General features: G+C 50.7%; 2 protein-coding genes across 4 annotated transcripts in view; both read right to left on the minus strand.

The window, feature by feature from the left end:
- The window catches only part of sbf1 (SET binding factor 1), a 97,305-nt gene extending 97,167 nt beyond the window's left edge, over window positions 1-138 (minus strand). Inside the window, exon 1 of the mRNA XM_086010941.1 lies at window positions 85-138. Coding sequence (XP_085867067.1) covers window positions 85-138 — 54 coding nt within the window. The remainder of the gene's footprint in view (window positions 1-84) is intronic.
- Window positions 7-12,294, minus strand: part of miox (myo-inositol oxygenase) — a 33,325-nt gene continuing 21,037 nt past the window's right edge. For all 3 annotated transcript variants that reach the window (XM_086010506.1, XM_086010507.1, XM_086010505.1), the window contains 5 exons: window positions 10,982-11,091; window positions 6,532-6,599; window positions 1,818-1,867; window positions 1,180-1,292; window positions 7-382 (listed from right to left, as the gene is read on the minus strand). In XM_086010506.1, coding sequence (XP_085866632.1) covers window positions 274-382; window positions 1,180-1,292; window positions 1,818-1,867; window positions 6,532-6,599; window positions 10,982-11,091 — 450 coding nt within the window. In that variant the 3' untranslated portion in view covers window positions 7-273. The remainder of the gene's footprint in view (window positions 383-1,179; window positions 1,293-1,817; window positions 1,868-6,531; window positions 6,600-10,981; window positions 11,092-12,294) is intronic.

Raw genomic sequence — 12,294 nt, forward strand, 5'->3', positions numbered from 1 at the left:
GGAGCTGCGCGAGAGTGGAACATGAGTCTGACCCACAGAGGTCCTGCTCTAACTGACCCACCCAGTGGATCCTGTCCCCCCCACCGTGGCTGTTTTGGGTCCAGGACTGTTGCACCCACCCAGCTCCATCTTGTCCATGTTTTATTGGGGGGGAAGTGACTGTTTCTCGGGGATGTCATTAGTTTTGAACGATTCCTAAAATTGTCCCAATTCTGCAGGATGCTGTTGATCTGAGATTGAGGCGTTGAATCCAGGTTAAATGTTTCCCGCAGGTTACCAGCGCAGTTTCCCTGGACAATACTTGTCAATCAGTAGTTGATAGTAGGGCTGCAGCTCCTTCACATCAGGCAAATCCTTGCACTTGGTGTACAGATCAAACTTGCTGCAGGCACAGAACGGCTTGGTTAGAGCAGCAGAGGCATTGCAACATGGGAAATCCATCCCTTCCACTGACAGTCTGCCCCATCACAGCCCCTCCCCGCCCCATCGCAGCCCCCACCCCGCCCAATCTGCCCCAGGTAGTTTCTATTCTCCCTGTTTTGTTTATTTCTGTTAGTTTCTATTCCCTTGTTGCATTAGCTTCCAGTTTTCCACTTTAAACACCAGGTGAGAATGACAAGCCCATCTTCACATCCCTGTCTAGATCCCTTTGTATTTAGTTTGATCCCCAAGCCCAGGTTGTTGTCATCTGCAAACTTAGGTCTCCGACCATAGACATTTATTACATACACTCTAAACAGCACTGACCCCAGTGACACTCCCCTACTGACCCCAGTGACACTCCCCTACTGACCCCAGTGACACTCCCCTACTGACCCCAGTGACACTCCCCTAGTGACCCAGCACTGACCCCAGTGACACTCCTCTAGTGACCCAGCACTGACCCCAGTGACACTCCTCTGGTGACCCCAGCACTGACCCCAGTGACACTCCCCTGGTGACCCCAGCACTGACCCCAGTGACACTCCACTACTGACCCCAGTGACCCCTTGCCATATTTACACAGCCTGATTTAGTTTAGCTGATTTTCAATCCACCTCCAATGGCTCCTCTGTTCCCTGTACTACCATGAGCATTAATTGTTTGGCAGGCGCGGGATCGAAAGCCTTGCTGAAACTTCAAAGAATTAAATCCACAGAATATCAGTTAGAACAATTCTAGCATCTTTAATGGACTCACTTGAATTCTTGAACCCACTGCAGCATCTGCAGGTCTTTGCTGTTACAGAGATGCATGTAATCTCCCTCAGTGTGCCAGGGGTAGAACGAATGGAAGCGGATCATGTACAGTGCCTGCATCAAACACACAGACACAGAGTCACACGCGCACACACATAGACAGAGACACATGCACATACAGATCAGCGAACACCGACATGCACAGACATACAAGGACACAGACGAGATAAAACACATTGATTTATTAGAAACCAAACTTCACTGCCCCTCCGACAGTGCAGCGCTCCCTCAGTACTGCCCCTCCGACAGTGGAGCGCTCCCTCAGCACTGCCCCTCCGACAGTGCAGCGCTCCCTCAGTACTGCCCCTCCGACAGTGCAGCGCTCCCTCAGTACTGCCCCTCCGACAGTGCAGTGCTCCCTCAGTATTGCCCTGGAGTGTTGGCCTGGATTATGTGTTCCAGTCCTTGGAGTGAGACTTGAACCCACGCCCCATGGCTGAGGCGAACATGCTACCACTGAGCTACGGCTGACCCAGCATTTTTGCTGCCCGTTGTGCAGTTCACATAGAGCGGCGATTATCTGATTCATTGAGCCAGACTCGAGCTCAGAGGAGAAATACAAAAATCATTCAAAATTACCTCTTCAGGAAGTTTACACCTATTGGTTTTCAGCACATTGTACAGATATTCTACAAGAGAAAGGTCAGAGTTAAATCTCATGAAGCAGCCCTAGGGCTGGTCTCAGATCAGCACATTTAACACAATTTTAAGAGGGTTTTGTATTTCATTTGTTTTTTCCACTTTCTCCCCCTCCCGCTGACACTGTCCTGCGGTACATTAACCAAGCAAGCTGTGACAGTGAGTGCGACCCAGCTGTCCCACAGCGAGAGGTTTCACAGCCAAACCCAACTTGCACATGTAATTTTCCTTCTATATTTATCTTTTTATTCATTCATAGGATGTGGGCGACGCTGGCAAGGCCAGCATTTATTGCCCATCCCTAATTGCATTTGAGAAGATGGTAGTGAGCCGCCTTCTTTAACCGTTGCAGTCTGTGTGGTGAAGGTACTCCCACTGTGCTGTTAGGGAGGGAGTTCCAGGATTTTGACCCAGCGAGTATGAAGGATTGGCGATATATTTCCAAGTGAGGATGGTGTGTGACTTGGAGGGGAATTTGGAAGTGGTGGTGCTCCCATGCGCCTGCTGCCCTTGTCTTTCTATGTGGTAGAGGTCGCAGGTTTGGGAGGTGCTGCCGAAGATGCCTTGGCGAGTTGCTGCAGTGCAGATGGTACACACTGCAGCCACGGTGGAGGCATTGAATGTTTCAGATCCTGGATGGTGTCGAGCATCTTGAGTGTTGCTGGAGCTGCACTCATCCAGGCAAGTCGAGAGTATTCCGTCACACTCCTAACTTGTGCCTTGTAGATTCTGGAAAGGCTTAGGGGAGTCAGGAAGTGAGTCACTCACCGCAGAATACCCAGCCTGTGACCTGCTCTTATAGCTACAGTATTTATGTGGCTGGTCCAGTTAAGTTTCTGGTCAGTGGTGACCCGCAGGATGTTGATGGTGGGGATTTGGCGATGGTAATGTCATTGATTGTCAAGGGGAGGAGGTTAGACTCTCTTGTTGGAGATGGTCATTACCTGGCACTTGTGTGGCACGAATGTTACTTGCCACTTATCAGCCCAAGCCTGAATGTAGTCCAGGACTTACTGCATGCGGGCATGGACTGCTTCATTATCTGAGGAGTTGCAAATGGAACTGAACACTGTGCAGTCATCAGCGAACATCCCCATTTCTGACCTTATGATGGAGGGAAGGTCATTGATGAAGCAGCTGAAAATGGTTGGGCCGAGGACACTGCCCTGAGGAACTCCTGCAATGATGTCCTGGGGCTGAGATGATTGGCCTCCAACAAAGATAACCATCTTCCTTTGTGCTAGGTATGACTCCAGCCAGTTTACACCCTGATTCCCATTGATTTCAATTTTACTGGGGCTCCTTGATGCCACACTCGATCAAATGCTGCCTTGATGTCAAGGGCAGTCACACTCACCTCACCTCTGGAATTCAGCTCTTTTGTCCATGTTTGGACCAAGGCTGTAATGAGGCCTGGAGCCAAGTGACCCTGGCGGAAACCAAACTGAGCATTGGTGAGCAGGTTATTGGTGAGTAAGTGCCGCTTAATAGCATTGTCGACGACACCTTCCATCACTTTGCTGATGATTGAGGGTAGACTGATGGGGTGGTAATTGGCTGGATTGGATTTGTCCTGCTTTTTGATGGAGGCAATTTTCCACTTTGTCAGCTAGATGCCAGTGTTGCAGCTGTACTGGAACAGCTTGGCTGGAGGCACTGCTTGTTCTGGAGCACAAGTCTTCTGCACGACAGCCGGGATGTTGTCGGGGCCCATAACCTTTGCTGTATCCAGTGCGCTCAGCCTTTTCTTGATACCACGTGGGGTGAATCGAATTGGCTGAAGACTGGCTTCTGTGATGATGGGACCTCAGGAAGAGGCTGAGATGGATCATCCACAGGTGGTTGCAAACGCTTCAGCCTTGTCTTTTGCACTCGCGTGCTCGGCTCCGCCATCATTAAGGATGCAGATGTTCATGGAGCCTCCTCCTACCGTTAATTGTTTAATTGTCCACCACCATTCACGACTGGATGTGGCAGGACTGCAGAATTCTGATGTGATCCGTTGGATATGGGATCATTTTTAGGTATGCCTGGTGCTGCTCCTGGCATACACTTCTAGACTCTTCATTGAACTAGAGTTGCTCCCCTAGCTTAATGGTAATGGTAGAGTGAGGGATATGCTGGGCCATGAGGTTAGAGATTGTGGTGGTGTACAATTCTGCTGCTACTATGGCCCCTAGCTCCTAGATCTGTTCTGAATCTATCCCATGTACCACTGTGGTAGTGCCACACAATACGATGGAGGGTGTCCAAGTGTGAAGACGAGACTTCGTCTCCACAAGGACTGTGCGGTGGTCACTCCTACCAATACTGTCGTGGACAAATGCATCTGTGACAGGTAGATTTGTGAGGACGAGGTCAAGTAGGTTTTTCCTCTCGTGTTGGCTCTTTCACCATCTGCCGCTTGCCCAATCTGGCGGCTATGTCCTTCAGGATTCAGCCAGCTCGTGGTGCTACCGAGCCACTCTTGGCGATGGACAATGAAGCCCCCCACCCAGAGTACCCTCAGTGCTTCTTCCAAGTGGTATTCAACATGGAGGAGTACTGATTCATCAGCTGAGGGAGGGGGGTAGGTGGTAATCAGCAGCAGCTTTCCTTGCCCATGTTTGACCTGATGCCATGAGACAGGACATCCCCTGGGATGGTGATTTGAGGGGTTTGAGATGTTACCTAAAAGGTATGATTGTGTGAGTGTGACTATGTTGCTTGACTAGTCTGTGGAACACCTCCCAATTTTGGCACAAGTCCCCCTATGTTGGTGAGCAAAACTTTGCAGGGTTGAATGGGCTGTCCAGTTTTATTCTTATTGTAATTTTTCGTAGCGGTTTGTTTCAACTGAGTAGCTTGCTAGGCCATTTCAGAGGGCAATTAAGAATCGACCACATTGCTGTGGGTCTGGAGTCACATATGGGTCAGACCGAGTAAGGACGGCAGAGTTCCTTCCCTAAAGGACATTAGTGAACCAGATGGGTTTTTACAACAATCCTGTATTTCAGTCACCATTACTGATACTAGCTTTTTTACTCCAGATTTATTTAATTAACTGAATTTAAATTCCCCAGCTGCCGTGGTGGGATTTGAACTCATGTCTCTGGATCATTAGTCCGGGCCTCTGGATTACGAGTTCAGTAACATAAACACTGTGCCACAGTACCCCATATCTGTTCTGTGTTGCAGCCTCACAGTAAATAGGATCTCAAACTCACATCAGTTTGGATCCTTACACCAGTAGCCAGTCCCAGATGGTAAAGGTTACCTTCTGACACACTCAAGTAGGCTCATAGAATTTACAGCACAGGAGGCTGCCATTCGACCCACCGTGCGTGTGCTGATCCTAGCTCTCCAACCGGCCTAGCTCTCCAACCGGCCTAGCTCTCCAACCGGAGCAGTCTACAAATCTCATTTCCCTGCCTTATCCCCACATCTGTTCATATTCTTCCTTTTGAAATCCTAATCCAATTCCCCTTTAAGTGATGTTAGTCTCTCCCTCAACAGCCCCTTGTATATAAATCATTCTGTGTAATAACCCTCTGTGTGGAAACCTTTCTAACTTCCCCCTTCATTCTCCCCATGATAATCCTCAATCTGTGCCCCTAGTTACCGATTTACTGACCAGTGATAATCCTCAATCTGTGCCTAGTTACTGATTTACTGACCAGTGATAATCCTCGATCTGTGCCCCTAGTTACTGATTCACTGACCAGTGATAATCCTCGATCTGTGCCCCTAGTTACTGATTCACTGACCAGTGATAATCCTCGATCTGTGCCCCTAGTTACTGATTCACTGACCAGTGATAATCCTCGATCTGTGCCCCTAGTTACTGATTCACTGACCAGTGATAATCCTCGATCTGTGCCCCTAGTTACTGATTCACTGACCAGTGATAATCCTCGATCTGTGCCCCTAGTTACTGATTCACTGACCAGTGATAATCCTCGATCTGTGCCCCTAGTTACTGATTCACTGACCAGTGATAATCCTCGATCTGTGCCCCTAGTTACTGATTCACTGACCAGTGATAATCCTCGATCTGTGCCCCTAGTTACTGATTCACTGACCAGTGATAATCCTCGATCTGTGCCCCTAGTTACTGATTCACTGACCAGTGATAATCCTCGATCTGTGCCCCTAGTTACTGATTCACTGACCAGTGATAATCCTCGATCTGTGCCCCTAGTTACTGATTCACTGACCAGTGATAATCCTCGATCTGTGCCCCTAGTTACTGATTCACTGACCAGTGATAATCCTCAATCTGTGCCCCTAGTTACTGATTCACTGACCAGTGATAATCCTCGATCTGTGCCCCTAGTTACTGATTCACTGACCAGTGATAATCCTCAATCTGTGCCCCTAGTTACTGATTCACTGACCAGTGGGAACAAACTTTCATTGTTTACCCTCCCAAAACTTTTTATAGTTTGGAAAATCAATCTGTCTACTCCCCTAGATCAATGTATATTCTCTCCTTAATCTATGTTTCTTCAACTCTATATCTGTGCATCTGTACCCTCTTAGAGAGCTAGCATGGACACGAAAGGCCGAATGTCCCCTTCTGCAATGACAGGTTTCAGATGGTACAGCAGGTGCTCAGTTCCCTTACAGATCTCCCATCTTCAGTTGCAGCATTGGACTCGCCGTCACTGCTTACCATCATGTCCCCACGACATCAGCACTTTGTCCAACCCACAGTTAGGCTCGTACATCCCATAGAGTGAGCTGCAGAATACAGAATGAAATCATTAGCGGCGCATTCTGCACCGAGACAGCACTGTCTGGGACCCTTCCACCGCCGTCTGGGACCCTTCCACCAACCTCCATTTCCAGGATTCCCACCTGGATGGGGAGACAGGTGCTTAATGTGTTGCCCTAATAGGGACAGGAATGTGAAAAATGTGAACAGCATGTTTCCTGTCACTTTCCTGCAGCAATCTCGGGATCTTGGAGCACAGTCCATTCCAGGTGACAGTCTTACTATTGCGTGCGAAGAGAGATGGAAAGTGTTATTCCCCCCACCCTCTCCCCAAGGGAGTGTCTTCAGTTGATGCGTCCCTCTGGCTCCATTCCTATTCATTTATTCTTCAGCTGCAGACACGGAGCCACAAGGGGATATTTTAGGGCAAGTGACCAGAAGTTTGGTCGAAGAGTTAGGTTTTAAGGAGCGTGTTAAAGGGGAGAGAGGCGGAGAGGCTCAGGGAGGGAATTTCCTAAACAGTCGTGAGCTAGCGGCTGTGGCCTAAATAAGGACAAGGAATGGGTGATGCACAAACAGGAACAATGTGTCACCAGGGTGACCACAGAAATTGCTGGGAACAAAGGTCGATGTGGGGAGTGTTGTGTATGTAATATGTGTGCTACTTTGAACCTATGGACAGGACTGCACTACTTGTTGGGCGTAGTGATACGCAGTACCACTCCTGGCCATAGGGGTATAAATAGTACTGTGGGTACTGATCCCCCTCAGTTCCCGCCTGTGGGCATGAAGTAAAGACCTACGTATAGTCCCTACCTCCAACCAGTAAAGACCTGTTTTATTGTTACTGATTAAGTCTGAGTATTAATTACTTGAACAACTCACAGATTTAACACTGGCGACGAGTCTGATTCGGACCCTGCGGCAGTCACTCCACGGCAGCTTCGTCCACAGCCAGGACGTTGCAGAGAGGTTTCCACCCTCTCCACCCCACTGGAAGACATCCTGACCTCGGAGCCTCCATCGGCGACCGTCAGCTTCTTCTCCAGCTTGGTGGTGGGTAAGCCGTTGTCTGAGCCGGGCAGCGACGCGACAGGCAGTCGACCGCGTTGGCCGCACGAACGGGGCTGGGGGAGCTGGAGGAATAGGGCGCGAGAGCCGCTTCGAGCGGGAGGCGTTTCAACAGAGCGATCGCATCTCCTGATAAGAGCCGAGAGCCGCTTCGCGATCCAGCGATCGCATCCGCTGATAAGGGCCGCACTCGGGTGATCGCGGCGAAGATAAGGGCCGCACTCGGGGGCTGAAGGGAGACGGCGTTGGGGGACGGGTGAAGACCACCAAGCGCGGGAAAACCGCCATTTTGTGGGCGGAGGACGACGGCAAGAGCGGGAAGCCGCCATCTTGGATAGCAGTAAAAAAAAAAAAATCTGACAAATTGCAAATCTACAATGCCTAAACACGGGAATATTAGCACCTTTGATAGTGACCTCAAAGATTGGGCCATATATGTTGAAAGAGTAAAAAATTATTGTAAGGCCAATAAAATTCGTGACCAAGATAAAGCTCTAACATTATTAAATTTAATGGGTGCGAAGACATACGGGCAATTGAAACACCTGTTATCACCAGATGAACCGGCGGATAAGACGTTCGATGAGATTGTTACTGTCCTGAAAGATCATCTAAACCCCACGCCGCTAATGCTAGCGGAACGATTTAAATTTTACGACAGAAGGCAGCTACAGCATGAAAGCAATGCTGATTATTTGCTGGAATTGCGTAAATTAGCGAAATATTGCCAGTTTGGAACGGGACTGACAGAGGCACTTCGAGACAAATTTGTGTGTGGTTTATTTAAACAGGATACACAAAAGCGACTGCTCGAGGAGAATGAGCTGACGCTTGAGAAGGCGGTCACTATGGCAGCAGCACACGAAGCCGCAGCGAGAGGCACAGCAGTAATGCAGCTACGGTCACCGGAGCTCAGTGCACACAAATTGGGTGTGAGTTCTGGCAAATGTTATCGTTGTGGAAAGACAACGCATGATCAGAACCAGTGTTGGTTTAAAAACCAAGAATGTAGAACTTGTGGTAGGCTTGGACATATAGCTAGAGTATGCAGGTCAGGGAAGAAGACCAGCAACAAGAAGTCACCGCAAGGAAAATACGCAAAGGTACACAAGGTGACCGAACAGGAGTCCGATTCAGACGCTAGCAGTAATGAACTGGCTAGCTTAAGCTGTAATGAACTGGCTAGCTTAGGAGTACTCAACGCTGGTAAGGGTGCAGACCTCCAGACAATTTGGGTCACTCTTCAGATAGAAGGAGTCCAAGTAAAACTGGAATTGGACACTGGATCGGCATTGACGGTCATAAATAAGAAAGATTACGGAAAGTTATTCCAACATATTCCCCTACAGGATACGGGGATTATATTGAAAACATACATGGGGCAAAGAGTGTACCCCATCGGGAAAATAGAGGCTGCAGTGGTCCACAAGGGCGAAGACAGTCAAATAATGGACTTATATGTGATATCTGAAGGAGGTTCTCCACTACTAGGACGGGAGTGGATTAGGAAAATGAATATGGACTGGCATTTCCTACAAACAATAACGAGTGAGAACTCGGTGAAGATAGTCGGCCCAGACTCTGGAACGGATGATGGTAAGCCCAACTCAGGTGCAAAAGACAAAGTTTCAGCACAGAATTCCACTGAGCAACAACAACATAGTTTAACTGTGGATTCTGAGTCTGGCAAGTCTACTGATGTGCCCATTTCTGAGGGACATCGGGCTCGAACTCAACTCCATTTCAAACTACAACAGCAATTACAACAAATGCTTCGCCGTTTTGAGCAAGAGTTGAATGCAACGAAAGAGTTCTTTGATATAGAGTTGGAGAATCTGGAAAGACAACAGAAGCAGCTGATGGAGAAAATGGAGCAGGAGCACACAAAACGTCTGATGTCAGAGGAGTTAACGGTCAGCCAACTCCTGCATATGCTGAAGGACAGGACTCTGAAATGGGAAAAACTTGAACACGAACTTCAATATTCAAACGAAAGGGGTTCGGAGCTCTCAAAGGTTATTGGAAGAGCTGAGGTGGCAACACAGACTGAGATGACTGCAACAGAGCAGCCCTTGGATGCCAAAAGTACGCTGACTCACGTCAACGTAGAACAACAGACCGCTGAAACAGCTGCTCCGGTAGAGGGATTGAATAGTCCGATCAATCAATCTCCAAAAGAAGTTGAAGTAGTAAAATCTCAAATGAGGTCATTAGTAAACGACTTGCTGAAAGCCCAGAAAAAGCTGGATGAAGAGGTACGCATGAAGAAGTCTCTTCAGGAAAGATGTCTGGACTTGGAACAAAAGCTGGCTAACACCCAGCTGGGTATGGAGGAAATAGAAGACCCTCTCGCTGGCCTAGATCAGGACGACACCGAATATTACTATGTCCTGTCCTGCCCAACTTGTAACTTCGACTCCCACCATACAGAAATCATGGAGGAGCACCGAAAGTCTACGGAACATCGGGAGAAGGTGGCTCTACTACGGAAAAAGGAGGGAGAGAAGGAGGAACTGCACATGCAGCTGGCAGCTGACAGTGGAGCCCAGAGAGTCTCCAAGAAGCAGAAAAGGAAAAGTCGAAACAGAAGATGACCCATCTGAACCATTATTACCTCTACCAGATCACACACGTGGTCCCTCCGAACGGAGCCAATTCAGTTCGGAAGTTCAAACTGTTAAATCCATGGAAGGACTATTGAATGAGTCACTCCAGCGACGTGAACCGACTCCACCACAGAGATTGAATCTGTGAACTGTTTTCCGCAGAGACTGAATCTGTGATCTGTTTTGACATGAAGTTATCTATGTATCTATGTTATTCTGTTATGTAAACCTGAAGTTATATATGTATATATGTTATTACGTTATGTTAAATGGGGAGATGACTGTAAAGCTAGGAAGGGAGGAATGTTGTGTATGTAATATGTGTGCTACTTTGAACCTATGGACAGGACTGCACTACTTGTTGGGCGTAGTGATACGCAGTACCACTCCTGGCCATAGGGGTATAAATAGTACTGTGGGTACTGATCCCCCTCAGTTCCCGCCTGTGGGCATGAAGTAAAGACCTACGTATAGTCCCTACCTCCAACCAGTAAAGACCTGTTTTATTGTTACTGATTAAGTCTGAGTATTAATTACTTGAACAACTCACAGATTTAACAGGGAGGGTCAAAGGATTCTCACAGCCTATTGCACACTGCAGTGGGTCAGAGGGTGAAAGCATTCTAGATCTAATCAGACCCTTGTTTGGTCTCCTTGGTAGAGTTTTAATGGAGAGCAGGTCTGACCCTGAGACCTCACTGAGAGCGAGTGTGATGAGCAGAATCTCTTACCTGTACCTCGGGTCCGTGAGGTCCGGATTGTCTGTGAATGTGGTGTCCCTGAAAACGACGGAATCCTGAAACCTACACCCGACTGGGTAAGTGTCTCCGACCACACACCACTGGGGAGAGGCAACAATCACAGTCACAACCCGCAAAGCATCCCACAGTCGAACAGCAGGCCTATCATAGCACTGAGTTCTCACTCACCCTCCATCATCATCGCTAACAGACTTGGACATGTCAGGGGGTCAGGATCCAAGTGTCGGGGGGGGTCAGGGTCCGAGTGCGGGGGGGGGGGTCGGGGTCCGAGTGTGGGGGGGGTCAGGGTCCGAGTGTGGGGGGGGTCAGGGTCCGAGTGTGGGAGGAGGGGTCAGAGTGTGGGGGGGGGGTCAGGGGTCAGAGTGTGGGGGGGTTGGGGTCCGAGTGTGGGGGGGTTGGGGTCAGAGTGTGGGGGTCAGAGGTCCGCGTGTGGGGGGGGGGGTTCGGGGTCCGAGTGTGGGGGTCAGAGGTCCGCATGTGGGGGGGGGGTCGGGGTCCGAGTGTGGGGGTCAGAGGTCCGAGTGTGGGGGGGGGGTCGGGGTCCGAGTGTGGGGGGGGGGTCGGGGTCCGAGTGTGGGGGGGGTGGGTCGGGGTCTGAGTGTGGGGGGGGTTGGGGTCAGAGTGTGGGGGGGGGTTGGGGTCAGAGTGTGGGGGGGGGGTTGGGGTCAGAGTGTGGGGGGGGGTTGGGGTCCGAGTGTGGGGGGGTCGGGGTCCGAGTGTGGGAGGAGGGGTTAGAGTGTGGGGGGGGGTCGGGGTCCGAGTGGGGGGGGGGGGCGGGGTCCGAGTGGGGGGGGGGTCGGGGTCCGAGTTGGGGGGGGGGGCGTCGGGGTCCGAGTGTGGGGGGGTCGGGGTCCGAGTGTTTGGGGGGGGGGGGTCGGGGTCCGAGTGTTTGGGGGGGGGTCGGGGTCCGAGTGTTTGGGGGGGGGGGGTCGGGGTCCGAGTGTTTGGGGGGGGGGTCGGGGTCCGAGTGTGGGGGGGGTCGGGGTCCGAGTGTTTGGGGGGGGGTCGGGGTCCGAGTGTTTGGGGGGGGGTCGGGGTCCGAGTGGTGGGGGGGGGTCGGGGTCCGAGTGTTTGGGGGGGGGTCGGAGTCCGAGTGTGGGGGGGTCGGGGTCCGAGTGTTTGGGGGGGGGTCGGGGTCCGAGTGTTTGGGGGGGGGGGGTCGGGGTCCGAGTGTTTGGGGGGGGGGGGGGTCGGGGTCCGAGTGTGGGGGGGGGGGTCGGGGTCCGAGTGTTGGGGGGGGTCGGGGTTCAGGGTCCGAGTGTGGGGGCAGGGGTCAGAGTGTG

The sequence above is a fragment of the Somniosus microcephalus genome, chromosome 17, assembly GCF_052327205.1.
Source record: "Somniosus microcephalus isolate GS21.2 chromosome 17, FLI_Smic_1.0, whole genome shotgun sequence".
NCBI classification, from domain to species: Eukaryota; Metazoa; Chordata; class Chondrichthyes; order Squaliformes; family Somniosidae; genus Somniosus; species Somniosus microcephalus.